This window comes from Hydra viridissima, unplaced genomic scaffold, assembly GCF_058129835.1.
Source record: "Hydra viridissima isolate aposymbiotic clone 2 unplaced genomic scaffold, HvirCarnegie_v1 scaffold_4, whole genome shotgun sequence".
Classification (NCBI taxonomy): Eukaryota; Metazoa; Cnidaria; class Hydrozoa; order Anthoathecata; family Hydridae; genus Hydra; species Hydra viridissima.
In genome coordinates, this window is record NW_028324303.1 from 3,662,134 (window position 1) to 3,678,640 (window position 16,507).

Consider the following 16,507-nt stretch of genomic DNA (forward strand, 5'->3'; position numbering starts at 1 on the left):
TCCCTAATGGAAGGCAGAATCTTAAAGTATTATGGTGATCAATCTATCTTACCCCTATAAACAAAAAAAAATCAATTAATGGAAGCCACCTGTATATCCCCCTTAACAAATTAGAAAAGTCCTAAATTTTTTAACATTTAATTTTAAAGAATAATTGTCCCAAATTTTTAAAAAAATATTGAAAAAATATATTGAAAAAAGTTATTAAAGAAACCAAAATGAGTTGAGTAGAGGCATAAAACAAATAACGCTAGAGTGTATGTGTCTATTTAATCATGTTTCAATTAATACACCTAACAAGGTTTTACAGTATGGTTTTGTTGTCAAACTCTAAATGTCAACATGATAAAACAAGAAATGTTTATACTATGAGCATATAAAAATATATCACTTAAAATGTTCTTTTTTTTTTAATATTTTTTATGGAACGTAAACATAATATAAATTTATTCCAACATTTGTACTCCAGTTCACAACAGGGTTTCAGTGATTGAACTGCATAACACAAAGTTCCTGCTTTGATGCCTAAATGCTATCCAGAAATTGATCACTGCATGATAGATAAATAAGGCATTGTAAAAGATGCTCATGTCATGATGCTTGTAAAACTATTACAAGACAGTTTCACTTATTCAGTCTAAGCTTAATTGCTCCTTTTTTAACGTTGTTAACTTGCATGGGTTGGAGTTGACTAGTATCTAATAATTCATCCTGAGGAATCTAAATAAAAAAAAAGAAAGCATAATTAATTTTGAAATTAACATAACAATATGTAATAGTAATCAAACTATTTAACAATTTTGTTTAAAGGGAGAAAAAATTTTGTTTAAATGGAGAGATTACAAAATACAATACAAAAAAGCATAAAAGGCTTATTAAACAAAAAGCTTTTTCTTGAAAAATGTTAAAGAGATAGCTACCAATACTTCTGTATCTGGAATATTACTTTCATCATCAATCAGTTCGTTGTCCTTGAAAAAATACAAAAAAAAAAAAAAGACTTGAAGTGTCAAATAATTTAAAAAAAGAAATAGTGAGGAATGTAATGGCAGTGTTTAAATTTTCTTTGTGTCAGAACTGTTTCAATGTTTAATTGTTAACTCGCTGGAAGTAGCACTGTTAAAAAAAGAGAAACCTAAAATCAATTTGTTTTCCAGTTGCACAGCACAATCAACGTGTTGAAAAACGTTTTCACTGCGTCTCATGCATACCATCTATAATAATATTATTAACAAACCATTTGTTCTCTTATCCTTTTAACAGGACTTTCATCAAGGTTTATTGGTGAGCTTGGGCGCTTTACTCCTTGTTGCTTTACACCAGGTTGTTTTGTTAAATCATCCTGAAAAACAGTTATTAAAATATTAAATTTTTTTTTTATTACATTCACAAATTTTTTTTATCTTAACATTTAAAAAATGTAAAAACTAAAAAATACTTTACTTGATGAGGAGTTTCTAGTTCTTCACTTGACAGAACATCATTTACAGATGACAACTTTTCAGGATTATTTTCTAAGTCATGTATTTCCTACAAGAAGTAAAACAGTATAAAAAAACTCATCAACAGCAAAAAACTTGTTAGCAACAAGGATTTTGAGCAAAAATATGAAAACCTGTATGTTATCTTGGCTGAAAGCATCATTTGATTCACCTACAGTAAAATTTTATATAAGAATAAGAAGTAGATTCTAAAAATAGTACCTTATTTTGCAACTATTTAACGTTTTGCATCAATTTTAAAAATTTATGGTAAGATAACTTTGATTTTAAGAAGATTTCTTTTGTTTGTGAGGGAGATATTTTTACTCTGACTTACAATTTAAGTAACAAAAAAAGTATATAATTTCATAAACTATGGTAAATTTCACACTTTGATGATTGCACAAGTACTCAGGAATCATCAGTTGCATCCGACAGGTTTTAATAAGACTAAGATTTACAATGTTTTTGCTTTATAAATAAAAAATTTTTTGGCTTGAAAATTAAAATGCTCACCTTTTTCAGAATAACATTCAGATAAAGAACTCCTTTGTTTACAGTTCCCCTAAAAATAAGATTTTATCAATATTAAACTTACTATTATTATCATTAAAATATTAATTTTTGCGTAAAAATATCAGAAAAACTAATAAACTTCAACAAAACTCATTTAAATTATGAAAACAAACTTAGAAAAGAAGATGAAAACACTAATGCCAAAACATTTGTTTATAAAAGTTTTTAGAAATACTAACTCCAAGATGACATGTTTGAGTAAACTAAAGTGGCAACTTGAGTAAAGAGCTTAAAAGTTAAAAACATTTTATACGTGTTTAAAAATATAAAACTTTTAAATATGATTTAAAAAGTTAAAAGAGAAATTAAAAGAAAGTGTTTTTTTGACAATAATTATGATAGTAAGAAACTTACTCCAACCAAAGAACTTTTTTTTTTCAGCCTTAGTACAGTGTTAGGAAGGTACATACTTAGTTGTTTTCTATAAACATTTAAAAAGTGGTAAATTAGTAAAAGCTAATAAGTTTTGAGAAAAAAAAAATCATCCATCAATTGAACACCTTGATCAAATGCTAAAATCCTTACATATGTTAGTAATAAACCAAACCTACTTTTTTACATGTCTTGCTTCTGTTCGCATTCCTTCTCGGAATATTGCTATTTGGCAAGCTTGTTTATGTACTAAACAAAGATGTATAGAAATTACAAAAACAAAAATCTTCAAAAGAAAAAGTCATGTGTTTAGAACTTTTGCAATCTGCAAAAGAGTTCCTAAAGAAAAAAAAAAAAAAAAAAGGATTATCAAATTACCAGTGCTGGTAAAGTATTGTATTTCTGCAGTAATATCCACATTCACATTTTCTGTACCTTCTAAATAAAAAAAATTACAAAAATGAAATACATATATACATTTACAATAATAATTCACATATTATTCTGTAGTAAACACTTAATAAAGAGAGTTTAACAAAGAGACCTAATAATATCATTTTCAACATTTTGTTGGCAATAAAACTGAAACTAACATTTCAGTCATAATGTTTAAGTGTACTTGCAATTAATTATAATCAAATCAGGAATAAATTGATTAGCTAATGACATACCTGGTTTCTGAAACTCTAAACCAATAAACCAACGAGACACAAACTCAATACTAAGCAAAAAAAATTACAGGAGCACATTTATATTCTTGTTAACAAGTAAGATTGACTTTTTTTATATATATATCTCAATTGACATAACAACTTTTTCAACCTTAATTGCCAACATTATGATAAAAGTCTTGAAACAAACTGATGTCTTTTTTTAGCTTCAACTTATGAAACTTAGTAGGCTTCAACAGCCAGACACCTTTCAAAACAATTTCAAATGATGACAGTTTCAAATCAGAGGGGGTCACAACTCATAGCTACCTACTGGGCTGCAATTAAACATTAATTGAATAAGCTAGAACTGCAGCTATAATAGTAAAAGTAGTCAAAACTTTTCACTAAAAATGATAGAGAAATGTATATTTTTTTCATTATAATTTATGATTTCTAGTTTTTTATTTGGTTCATCAATAAAACTATAAAGAAAACTTTAATTCACTCAAACAGAGATTTCTTTGACTTACTCTGTTTTTACTAAGGGATCATACGATTTAGGATTAACATGAGCAAGTTTTACGAATTGATTTCTTTCAAGATTTACAATGAGTATACGAATTTTTGATTCAACAAGTCCTTCCCATTCTAGATGATGCTCACTACTGTTTGAATAAGCACTCAAAACAATGTAATGCCTGAAAGAAAGAAAAATTCCTTTTAATCTTACTAAAGGAGTTTAAGCCATGTAAAAGATGTTATTTTACACCTTAAAAAAACTAAAAGAAGCTTGTGCTTACAAAAAAAAAAAAAAGAAAAATAATAACGAAACATTTGATGTTTAACTGTTTTAAAACTATTTATATTAAAGTATGTAATATATATATACAAAATCTTTTATGCTTTAAATTTTTTCATGCATACATGTCTTTAGTTTTATGTTGTATGTGTGTTGTAAGTTTTATGAGTAAACTAATACATATCTGTTCTTATAAGATGTTCACTTCATACAGTTTAAAATGAAAATCACAAAAAGCATATAAAACAAAAGATAGAAACAAAATTGTTTCTTCTTTTCTTCAACACATATTTACAAGTCATTCAGTGTGATAATAAATATAATTTACACAATAAAATCAATACAACTGAGATTACTTTTTCATAAATATCAATATACAATAACTAAAATAAAGGCTCTAAAATAGCAGGGAAGCTTAGAAGTTTTTAAACGGGCACCTAAACAAAAACTGTTTCATTACAAAGAATCAAATTGTTTTTGTAAAAAAATATATAAAAATGAGCCTATACTAAATTTTTGTTGGAACTGACAAGAGGAGCACTGTCAGAAAGAGCCTCCCTTCTATTATAAAACAAAATATTGTACTTGTATTTCTGGAAAAAATTAGCTGGCGTGAACAAAGCTTTCCAATTTGATTTTCCACAATAAACTTCTTCCATGATTTGAAAACCTACGATCAAACATTCAGCATTTTGAACTTCCACATCCACCACCACAATTACAGTTTTTACAATTTAAAGATTTATATATACAAGTGCAATGATAAGCTTATAGAAGTATATTATAAACTACTTTAAATTTTTTTCATGCAAATATATAAAGTCATCATTTAAAATGATGAAATATTGTATCCATTTTTATCTTTGCCTATGAAAAAATTGGCTGATTTATACTTCAATTTTAAAATGATAATGGGAAAAAAAAAATCTCTGCTTCCAATTTGTAATTTGTTTATGCAATTTTAAACAATCAAAATAATTTCGAATTAATTATTTAATTATAAATATATTAATATTTTTTTTTACAGCAAGTGTAGCTGCATTTGCTGGTGTTTTATTTCAATAACAGATCAGAAAAAATGATAAATTACGGAATGATATAAAATGAAACGTAAACATAAGTTTACAAAGCTTTATTTTCCTACTTTTAACTGCTTTTTTAAATATTTGATGACTTATAGACCCTTTTCATGTCAGGTTATATCTGATCTTCCCTAACTAAACTAGTGATATTATTTTTGTAAAAGCTTTTGGATATGATGATATTCATATAGTACAATGATTTGCTCCACTCCATCTTGTTTCCAAATGGAATAATGAAAGCACCTGCATAAAACTTGCATCATCATAAATCATTACACTGAAGGTATCGACAAGTGGTATTAGAGTTGTTCCCTTCAAAATTTACCACTTCCATTCTCAAATGCTTTTTCTCCTAAACTGACTTTTTATTATCTATAATTATCCTAAAGAAAGATATTATGCAAGTAAAGAGCATGAAACATGGCCCCAGACAGTTGGACAATAATCATTAACTGATGCAATTTTTCAGAAAAGAATCTATAGGTGGCTAGGCAATTGTTATGTGTTGAACCAAATAAAAAGATTCTATTGATAAAAGTTTAAAAATAAAATGAGAAAAAAAAAACAGCCAAACAAAATGAACATCAACAATGAGGTTTGAGAAAGGATAAAATAATGAATATAAAGAATGATGATTGAGAAAGGAAAAAACAATTTTTTCAGGAAAAAAAACAGCATGAAAAAGAAACAGACACTCATTTTTTGTCTTTTTTTCAAATAAATTATAATATTTACAAATTTTATCTATTGAATAAATCATATATTGAAAATAAATAATTTATTTAAAGGATATAAAAATACAAATCAAATTTTTAATAATTATTGATAGTTTTATCTATGTTTCTTTTCAAAATATGGTAGAGGTCAGAATATTCCAAGATTGTTTAAACAATCTGCAACCATTAGCTGTGAGTTATAGACTATGGTACAAATACCAATTCACTGCTTGTACTAAGTCAGTGGTAGAGTAACCTTAGACCAGTAATATACATACTCAGTACAGGTATATATTAAGTCAAAGTTAAGCTTTTGGTTTTAGCAACCAAGCACAAGCATTGGTGTTGTTATTAAAAATGTTGATCCAAGTTGTATTCAACCAACTTAATCGTCTAGTACAACAAAGAGACCTCAAAATGCTTTGTCTTTAGTACATACATCAACTCAAAAAAAAAGTCAGGTCAATGTCATCAACTACAATTAATCTGTGTTTTAGAACTATTTCTATTAGTTTTTTGGATAGAAGAAACCTCACATTTCTTCCTTCTTGTGAAGATTAAATTCATCACAATGATATTAGATCCAGAACTAATAGAACCATTCCTTTATTCATCAACAAAAAATTAAAATAATACAAAACATATATAAAACATCTGACTCAAAGTGTAAGTACTTTGAATGTATGTTATTAGAATATTTAAATAATTAAACAGCACATATTTTTTATGGTTTTAATTTAGAGAAATAATCATTATTTAGAAACCTAGCAATAGTGTTATGCTTAAGCAAGTAATGTTTTTGCTCTTTATAAAATCAGGCTCACACCCTACTAGTAAAACCAATTCAACCAACCAAACTCGTCAAGTTGTCTTTTGTAATTGAGAATAAACAGTGGCAAAAGTTTTTCTTAGTTTTAAGACCAATATTCAAGGTTCTAAACACAGAAAAAACTTCTAATTCACTCTTAGAAATACATAGCAAGAAACTTACTCAAATGCAAAAGTTCATTTGAACAACTCAAAAAATATTAAGTATATACTAAAACTGTAGAGATATTGATAATTTAATAGAATTTATAATAAGTAAGAAATTATTATAAAAGAATGTATGCCATCCACACCTGATAGAAAAATATTTGCTCCAGTGGATATTATTAGCCGCACAATGTTTCTTTGAACTATGATGCATCATAATTAGATGTGGATGGTGAGTCCAGTGACAATTACAAGACTAAACCTGAACTATTTTGCTTTTAACTTTTGTTATTTAATGAAATACTTTTAAAATACTTTAAAAGCAGAAAAATTTTTGCAAATATTTTATAAGGAATATTTATTTGGAGCAATTTTAATTTTCTATGTAATGGTGAAAGCAGTTTTTTTTTTTTTTCCAAATTAAAAATACTAATACAAATAGTTTTCTCTTATTAGCAAAATATTTTACAACAAAAACAACAAATACATATTTATTTTCCATTGGTAAAACTTTAGGCACAAATGCAACTACAATTTTAAACGCATCAAAGTTAAATTTAATTTTTTGTAGGCAAAGCATGAAACTACTCACAAAATCACTAACAAAAAAAGACTGGCAACAATAAAAAAGAACCAATAATGTGAACCACAATATAAAAACCTCAGACATCTTTAGACATAAAAATGTTCTCAGCAACATAAAGACAATGAAAACTTTATAGTAATAAAATATCAATTGTGAGCTAATGTGATTGTATCAAACAATTTAAACTATACATTATTTGAAATCATTAAGCCCGTTATTACTCTACATGTTATTTATATGAAAATGATAACAACAGACAAATGCAAACATATTAAAACATTCAACTTTTGCTTTTACATTTAGGGAGAAAATTTTTCTAAAAATATTTGCTTAATTGGAGCAATTCAAACAAAGAATTAATGTCAGCAAGTGACAAACTTTGGAATTTTAGTTTAACTCAATTGATGGTATGAATCAATGGTATGGAAATCAATGGTACCAAACAGTTTGTACAGTAGCAATAACTGTAAGGCAAGATGTCATCTCTGGAAATTTATTTTACGATTGGACTTTATGATTTGAAAATGAAAAACTAATCACTTTTCAGTTGTTGCTTTTAAAATTCAAATGATTCCGGCAATGGTGCTTAGATAAAAGAAAATCCATTACCTTTTCTTTTATTTTTATTCGAAGAAATTTATTTTCTTGATTTCTTTATTCAGTGGGTCACAAAATGGTTGGCTCCGTGTGACTTCGCCAGTGACATTTGGGGTTGGTTCTTGATATTTTTTGAATGAGCTCAACCTATAGATCATATTTGAGAAGTTTCATGCTTACCTCACAAAATTAATAACTCAACTTTTTAATTGCTTTCTATATAAGTGTAAGGATAATCTTTACTATATTTCAAATTTATATCACTAATATATTCTAACTTATATACCACTTATACATTTAATTTACAAGTAGGTATAATTTTTTTTATCAAGTAGGAGTTTGTATAGAAAGTCTATTATGTTCAGATCTCTTCATTAGCAATTATCAAAATTTTAGCTTTGATTAAAAACTTGAAAATATTTGTTTTTTTATCTAATAATAATGAAAATTGTTTAACTAAAATTTATTAAAGCTTAAGCAACACTTTTTTAAAAAATTTATAAACCTTTTTACAATTAGATTAAATAACAATCAGCATTCTTTTTATGGTTTAACTGATATCAGAAATGGAATATTTTGTAATCAAACAAAATGACAACTAATTTTATGAAGGAAGCACTATTTTGCTGCTATCATCGCTATATCTTGTTATCTTTATGTAGAAGCGCTTGCTTATGTAGAAGCGCTTGCTTATGTAGAGGCGCTTGCTTATGTAGAGGCGCCTGCTTATGTAGAAGCGCTTGCTTATGTAGAAGCGCTTGCTTTTTATTTTTGTTTAACTTCTTAACAAAAGTCAACTATGTTAAATAAAAACATATAAATATAAATAATATAATATAAATAGCATCTTTAACAGTATGTATATTGCTTGTTATTGTATGATTTTTTGTACTTTATATTTAACATATACAGTATGCCCCATAACTCACTACAAAAACTAAACCTATGTAAAATGCAAAAAAATATATATCTGGTGAACCAAAGAAATTTTATCATTCATTATTATTAGTTAGGGTTTATATTTAAACTACTAAATTTTGCATACAACTTTGCATACAATTTTGCATACAATTTTGCATACAATTGCAATTGGAACCAGACGATTATGCAAAACAGAAGGAATATGCTACATGGTTTTTGGAAAACTAGCTGGATAACCTAGACAAAGTTTTGTGGACAGATAAGGTGCATTTCCATCTAGACATAACTGTTTACACCAAGAATGCTTTGATTTCACATGAGTCCTCATTGTTATGCCAAACAAAGTTGTGTGTGGATGGTTTTATCCGGCAAAATTAACATTGCACAATTTTAATCAAGGCCAGGTCTATTGATGGTGACAGTTATGTGCCTATGTTACAGCATCATGCAGTTCCATACTTGAAAGCTCATCAAAAATATGCATCAACAATATACCAACATAGCACACTGCTGCATATTAAAAGAAATGTGTAACAATATCTAACAGAGAACTTTACAAATAATCATATTATGAGCTATTTTTTCCCACAGTTCTGGCCACTGCATTCACCAGATTTATTGCCTTGTGATTTCAGGTACTGGGGCAATCTAAAACAATTGGTATGTGTACCTACACCATTTTTAACACTTGAAAATCTAAAGGCTTGAATTTCAGATGCTGTCCTTCAAACAACTACTGACAATATTGGACCAGTGCTTCTGTCTTCTATTGATCATCATTAATTAATACTGGAAAGTGATGGCAGTTACATTGAATGAAATTCAAAAACCCCATTCTTATGACATTTATTTTATTAAATAAATATTTGGAAAAATTAGATTCATTTTTATAGTGACTTTTGGGACACATGGTATTTACACAATCAGTATGTAACATAATTAAATAAAAAGTAGAACATTTGAAGACATTTTAATATTTGAAGTTCACTTGATGATTTGAAAGATAAAAGTGTGCAAAACTTGTTGTACTAACTTTTATCTTTAAAATATCTTTAAGTGAACTTGGGAAATAAAAAAGACTTTATATTGCTTAAATAATGTTTTTCTATACAATTTTTAAACGAAAGCTCTCAAAGTAAATAACTGTTTTTTTTTTTTTTGACAAATGTGTAAATGCTAGTAGTTAGTTTTAAAATAACTCTAGCTTACTGAGTTTTTGATTAAACTAAAAGTGGACGTTTAACATCAAAGTAACTTTTGATATTTCTTTTTTTTTCTTAACTATATTTTTTTTTTTTACTATTTGAACTTTTATCAGATTTTATCAGACTTTTATTCTATTAAAGATAAATGTGTCAATCAAGCAAACTCAGCTAGCATTTCACAAACTATAAAAATATTTTAGACACTTTTTCAATATTTGAATGATGTAATGAAAATTTAAAATATGCATTTTCAAAATACATCCTCACTTATTTGTATACCTTAATTTTTCTCTAACTCTGATTTTTTTTTTAACCTAGCTCAAAAAGAATTCATTTTATGAGGTCAAAATAGCAAATTTTGTAATTCCAGCCAGTTGCTGACCATTGACAGCCTATTATTTTCCACTCTGATTACTAATAGTAATAAAAAAACATACTAAATTTACCTCTCTTAAAAGCATCTTGCATGACAGTACGACTAGACATTGACACATTGAAAGTAGAGTTTTGTTGTGGGTATGCTGGTGTGATAATAGGCATTAGGTGAAATCGATCTGCTGGATTCATCTAAATGTTAAGCAAAAAATTGAAATAACTTAATTTTAAAGGATTATTTAACTTTCAGAATTTTAAATTTTTTTTTAGTGGATGTAAGAAAAATTATAAATTAACATTACCAATATCAATTTTTTCCAAATAATAAAGTAAGCCAAATAATAAATATCAATTGCAATGTAAAACTAAGCAACAGTAAAAGTTAATACATTAGTTAACTTTAAAAATCATTTTTAATATTTGATTTAGAGAATTCCAACTATGCTGACTTATCTTCCAAGCAATCATTTCTAATTGACTTTTACATAAAAGCTCTATAAAATCTTGCCAGATAATAAAACTGTTTTATAAGCTTTAATGAAATTTCAACTGAAAACAAGTAGTTTAAAAATATAACATACTCTTGGATCCCAAATAGGAAAGTTAAGCTTATTTTCAGTAGGCATTTGCTTAAGCAGTACTGGTTGTGGCCATGCCCTAAAGACAAAATAAAAAGAAAAAAGAAGTTAAAAGTTATCATAAAGCTAATTATTCATAAGATTTTTGTTAAAAAATGTAAACAACCATATACCATTTTGAATAAATCAGAAAAAATTTTTGCACTAGTGTAGCAGCTATAGCGTTTGGATAAAGTTGGCATATTCGAGCTACAAGCATGGCCCAAGAAACACCTCCAAGAAACCCAAGAACATTCGAGTAGACAAACTGATCTAAAAATATTGATAATAACTCAAATCTTTTTCTCTAACAATCAACGTTTATTTAAAAAAGTGTCAATCAAGAACAAACTGATGCTGCAATTTTTTAAAAAAGACTTAAGTTTTAATAAAAAAATTTTCTGCATTTAAATATTTTGTATATCAAATTATTTTATCTGTTTAAAAGTAAGATAACAAGAACATCAGGATATTAAACTGCAGCAAAAAATTTAACAAACTTTTTGCCCAAAGTTTTATAGCTCTCAATGTCATTCTGAAATTTGCAATATTAGGCACTAGATGAAGAATTTCATCAGTTACTCTGCAACCTACAAACAAAAGAAAGCAAAATAAAAACATAACTCTATCAGTAATCATCTTAGTCATCTTAGAATAAAGATATTACAGTTGAGATTACCATTTAAACTACGAACACATCGTGCATCAAGGTTTTTTAGAAGATTTTCATCCAGTAAATCCAAATCTTCAGGGATTGTAGTCAGAGCAAGTCGTGCAAATAATAAATCAATCTAAACAAGTTTTTTGGCTAGATAAAAAATGTAATTTAAAGAACTTTTTAAAATAATTTGTAAAAAATTTATAATCCCATTAACTTAGTTTAAATTTGTTTCTGGCTGTTTTAAAATTATATATTTAAAAATACTTTGCATATGAATCATAAGTACAAATTTTGGTATATTTCAATGAACTAGTATTTTGCTTTATATGTGGAGCATAATTGGTATGTTTACTTGAAGCAACTGTTTTTTAAATGTTGAAGCAGTAATAATCATTCATCAATCATTTCATTACGGTTGATAGTATTAACAAGAAGTTAATTAGAGACTTTACTTTTCTTTTTTGAAAAATATCTTATTAAGCAAATCACTTCTTTCTCTTCAGATATGATGAAAATACTTAATTATAAGATGTTATTTTTTATACTAATTGAGCTTATTTTAAATAAAATCTAAAAACAACAATTTAAAAAAAAAAAAAAAACAGTGTAATGAACCATTATCAGATTGATGAATATTTTAAAACCTGATGGGAGATAATTATATTCTAAGTATTACTTAGATATTCAATTTGTTATCAGAAAAATAAAGATACTTTATGAAGAAATCTCTCCTTAGATTAAATATTGAATAAGCAACATTTATAAAAACTGCAACAGTTATGCAACATTTATGATGAATTTCTAAGTTTAACATCTTTAAAGCTGTACCTCAATACCATCAAAGTTCATTTTAATGACTGGAACAAAAGCTTCTTCTACAGCCTAAAATGCAATAAATAATTTTTTCATAGTAACAGAATGCAAATAGTTTTTGTATCCATTCTCCTGTTGAAACAGGAGAATACTGCATGTGTTACTTTCAAGAGTTTGCAAAGTGCAGTACTTGCAAAGAGTCATCAAAAAAAGTGATGTTAAAATAAAAAATTAAAAAAAAGGAAGTGGACTTGAGTTCAAACATACCTAATTTTAAAAAACCTAATATGCTTCATGCTATCATATATGAGTTTTTTTGTTTTTTTTAAAAAAAATTTTGTAATCCAGATACCCTCAAATCCTTTGTTTCCTCTCTGTTCTTTAGAAATTCATAAAATGAACCAAAGAAATCTGCTCTTTCAATGTGTCTTGGGGCAACAAGCAAAGTATCAATATCAGCACCTAAACACATTTTAAAATTTAAAAACCAAAAACAAAACAAAAAATTAGTTTAATGAGAATTCCATTAAATTTTTATCAAAAAGTATTACATAATAATCACTGACCTTTAGTGTGAACTCCAAGACGAAAGGATCCAAATGTGAAAATTTTACCTCCAACTGAATTAGCCACTGACTCTGGCATATTCTATATAATAAAAACTTTAATTAAAACCAAGAATATGTAATTAAAAACCAATCTCTAATAAATTCATGACTATCGCTAAATATCTCTTTAACACAAACACAAAATGTCAATACGTCAGTAAATAAGTGATTGATTAGACATATTCTTTGCTTAAATAGGCTATGGCCAAAACCAACTTAAATACATTACATCCATTTAATAAACAAAACTGTGAAAATAGTTTTTCCTTGAAAAACTATGAAGAGATTTATTCCCAATTTTGAAAAGATTAATTTGCAAAGACTTATAAGATATTTCACCTTGGCAATTGATGTTTTTACAATCCATTCTAAAGCAAGCTTATTTAGTTTTCCCAAGACAACCATCCTGCAGAAATTAGATTTCATATTTAAACAATTTTTTAAAAATTCTTCAGTTTTTACTTAAACAAAAAAAGGAATTTTAAAACACACATAAAAGTTTAGAAAAATAAGGTCACTAATAAAAATTAAACACCTATGTTGGATTTGTTCTTGTGTTTCAAAGACTCCATAATCTTTCAATGTTTCTTCTAACAGTTTTGTCAGTTCTTCATCCTGAATGGAATTGCAGCAATAATATGTGATATATATTAGGTGTGAGATTGCAAAAAAACTAGTATTTAAAAACTTGTAAACAAGATTTGATTTAACAATTAAAGTAGGAAATTACTAGCATTAAATGATTGCTAAAATCTTACCAGTGTGGAAAAAGCTAAAAATCAAATTTAAAAAACTACTTTAAAATGAAAAATATTCCTACAATTTATCAATGTCTTTTACTTTTGACCTGTTATTTCACTTGCCTTAATAGTTGACTTCATTTTGACTTATAATGTTAAGATCTTTATTAACATAACTAACAGCTTATTTAGGAGGAAGTAGAAGCCTTAACCTGTCAGAAGTGTGAACTTTAAGAGATCTTTAAGTTAGCATTTTGGATTGCAAGAAGTTTAAGTTTAAGAAGATGATAAAGACCCTGGTAATCAAAGAAGTTTTAAACAAATTATTTATATATTAATACATACAAATATTTATAATAAATAATAATATATAAGGAATCTTTTATTTTTAAAGAGATATCTTTTTTATGAAATAAATCGTCCTTGTAAAAGACATTTATTTTCAAACAGACAAAATTCAACACTCTGTTCTTAAAATCCTATTAACAAATATGATATATCACCAGTTGTATCAAGTTTTAGAGAAGAAAACTATTTAACATCCAATATGTTCTATGCAATAGTTTACCCTATGAATATCAGTTTTCTTAATAAATAAGAATAAACTATAAAAAAGTGCCTTCTCTTAACTCAAATAACATCAGCTTCAAACTATTACCATAGTAGCAGTATATGGTTAGACAAACTTAACAACCGCAGCTTAAACACTTAGTAAACTGTTATGGGTCTAAATGTCCCTTTCTTCAAACTGTTTAACTTAATTGTAGAAGTTTTTAATTGATGGTACCAAACTTCAAATATTTTAAGATTAAGGTCAAAAATGTCCACCTTTGAAATTATCTAAACACTTTTTGTCAGATTTTTTAACATTTAATACTTGGTTATGATATTTATCTCTTTTTTGTAGAGTATCCAAGTGAGATTGATATTATCATTCAAGTTATTTATAAGGGAGTCTTTGACAATCCTTTAAAATACAGAGTATAAAATGCTCTGCATTTGTAATAAAACTTTAAATCCAGTTTTTTTTATTGAAGTCAACTTTCAAGAGAAACTTTCATACCAATATTACTTCTCTTTTCACTCCATAATTTCAAAAGCAAAAAACCCAGCCTGCTAATTACAATAGCATTTGAATCATTTTTAGACATAGATTTTAACAAGAATTATTTAGTTTAAGAACCAGAAATCTTTTAAAAAAAGGAATAAAAAGAAATTTCTAACTAAAACACTTAACAGATTAGTCAAAAAGTAAAATTATCAAATATTTGAAAAGTTATAACTGCAATGATCTTACTATTTCTTTTGGACCTGACAAATTTATAGGTGATGTAATTCCATATTGTTTTGTTGTAACTGTCACTGTTGTAGTTGTAGCTGAACTTGTCATTATTTTCTAGATATTAAGTTAAAGACTATGACTTGGCATTTTAAGTTACAAATTAACTTATATATACATTTATTAATCAAGAAAAAAATTTAGAGAATCTTTAATCTTCTAGCTTTTATATATATTAATTTTAAATATATACATATATACATTAGGGATATGACTTTTTTGCAACCTACTAGGCCTGTATCGTAATTCAATGAACTTTTATGTAAAAAGAACGAATAGATGTTTCATTTTGATATATTTTGAAAAAAGGTCACCCCAAAACCAAAAAAACGAATTTTCAATAGGTACACTTTTGTACAGTAAATGAATATTAAAGGCTGAAGATGTTGTAAGAGTCATACTCCTGTTGTTATTTTATTTATTTATGCAACATGTACTGTGATATAACAAAAAACATTATGTGATATATAATTATACATGTATTACAAAATTAACAGTATCAAAGCGTCTAGTACAACAATATACATAACTGTCTGTGTCTATAGGCCTACTGTGTTTAGTACAGGGGTCACATGATGCTCACGTCTCATAAAGAGTCTAGCGCTTATTACTTAGAATGAATCGAAGTTGCAGTTTGTCTTTCTTTCTGCAGGAAGCATACAGGTCCTGCATCACCTTGATTGCACGTTCAGCTATCTGATTACTTCGTGGTATGTCGATGACGGATGGCTCTTTCTTCCAGTGATTTTTGAATGACTGCAATGCCTTTTTGTAAGGCTTCAATACATCAGATAAATTCTTGAAGTCATTGTCATTGTACTTTTGACTACTAAACCAATGTTCTGCCCACTCATATGAAATGAACCTGCAAACCTTCTCCAAATTCTTTCTCGCTTCAGGCATAAGAATGAACGCCAGAATGGCGAGAATGGCTCTTGAGTTCCATCTGGCATTGCTCATATTAGGAATGTTCTGAAAGTGAATCAGAGGGAAGTTTCTTTGTTCTTCATAGAACCTAAACACTCTTGTTAAATGGTACAAAAACTTCATATCGTCTCTCCACCCTGATTTATCAAGAATTTCTACAGTTCCATTCACAAACTTATCCTTCAGTTCATCATACTTATTCAACAGTTCAGACACAAATGGGTATTCAATGTTTGGAGATTTGGTATCACCCCCAAGTTCTTCGTCCATCACCAGACGGAGAATCCTGTCTAGTACGTGATGCTGACAACCGATAAATTGTGGTATTGTGACACCCTTTAATTTAAACATACGTTGCAACTTCACAACAACTCCATTTCTCTTCCCAGTATTGACGTTTGTTGTATCAGTAATGATCATCTTAATTGAATTCCACAAATTGTATTCATCAATAAGTTTGGCAA

General features: G+C 27.2%; 1 protein-coding gene across 6 annotated transcripts; it reads right to left on the reverse strand.

Moving 5' to 3' along the window:
* Positions 1-251: 251 nt before the first annotated feature.
* LOC145182616 (poly(A) polymerase type 3-like) lies at positions 252-15,217 on the reverse strand. Of its 6 annotated transcripts, none has more exons than XR_016451614.1 (23): positions 15,075-15,217; positions 13,573-13,652; positions 13,377-13,443; positions 12,996-13,077; positions 12,782-12,891; positions 12,445-12,498; positions 11,635-11,746; positions 11,456-11,545; positions 11,090-11,228; positions 10,920-10,995; positions 10,410-10,530; positions 4,467-4,551; positions 3,613-3,780; positions 3,101-3,150; positions 2,808-2,867; positions 2,609-2,678; positions 2,412-2,478; positions 1,998-2,046; positions 1,616-1,653; positions 1,444-1,530; positions 1,136-1,342; positions 921-971; positions 252-720 (listed from the first exon to the last, which is right to left on the reverse strand). XR_016451614.1 is itself a non-coding variant. In XM_090084560.1 (23 exons), the coding sequence occupies exons 1-23, from the start codon at positions 15,165-15,167 to the stop codon at positions 625-627; spliced, it is 1,950 nt and encodes a 649-aa protein (XP_089940686.1). In that variant the 5' UTR covers positions 15,168-15,217; the 3' UTR covers positions 252-624. The 6 variants fall into 6 exon arrangements, 2 of the variants coding, with proteins under 2 accessions (XP_089940686.1, XP_089940687.1); XR_016451615.1 differs by having other exon boundaries at positions 1,238-1,342; positions 3,613-4,318; XM_090084560.1 differs by having other exon boundaries at positions 1,238-1,342.
* Positions 15,218-16,507: the final 1,290 nt, after the last annotated feature.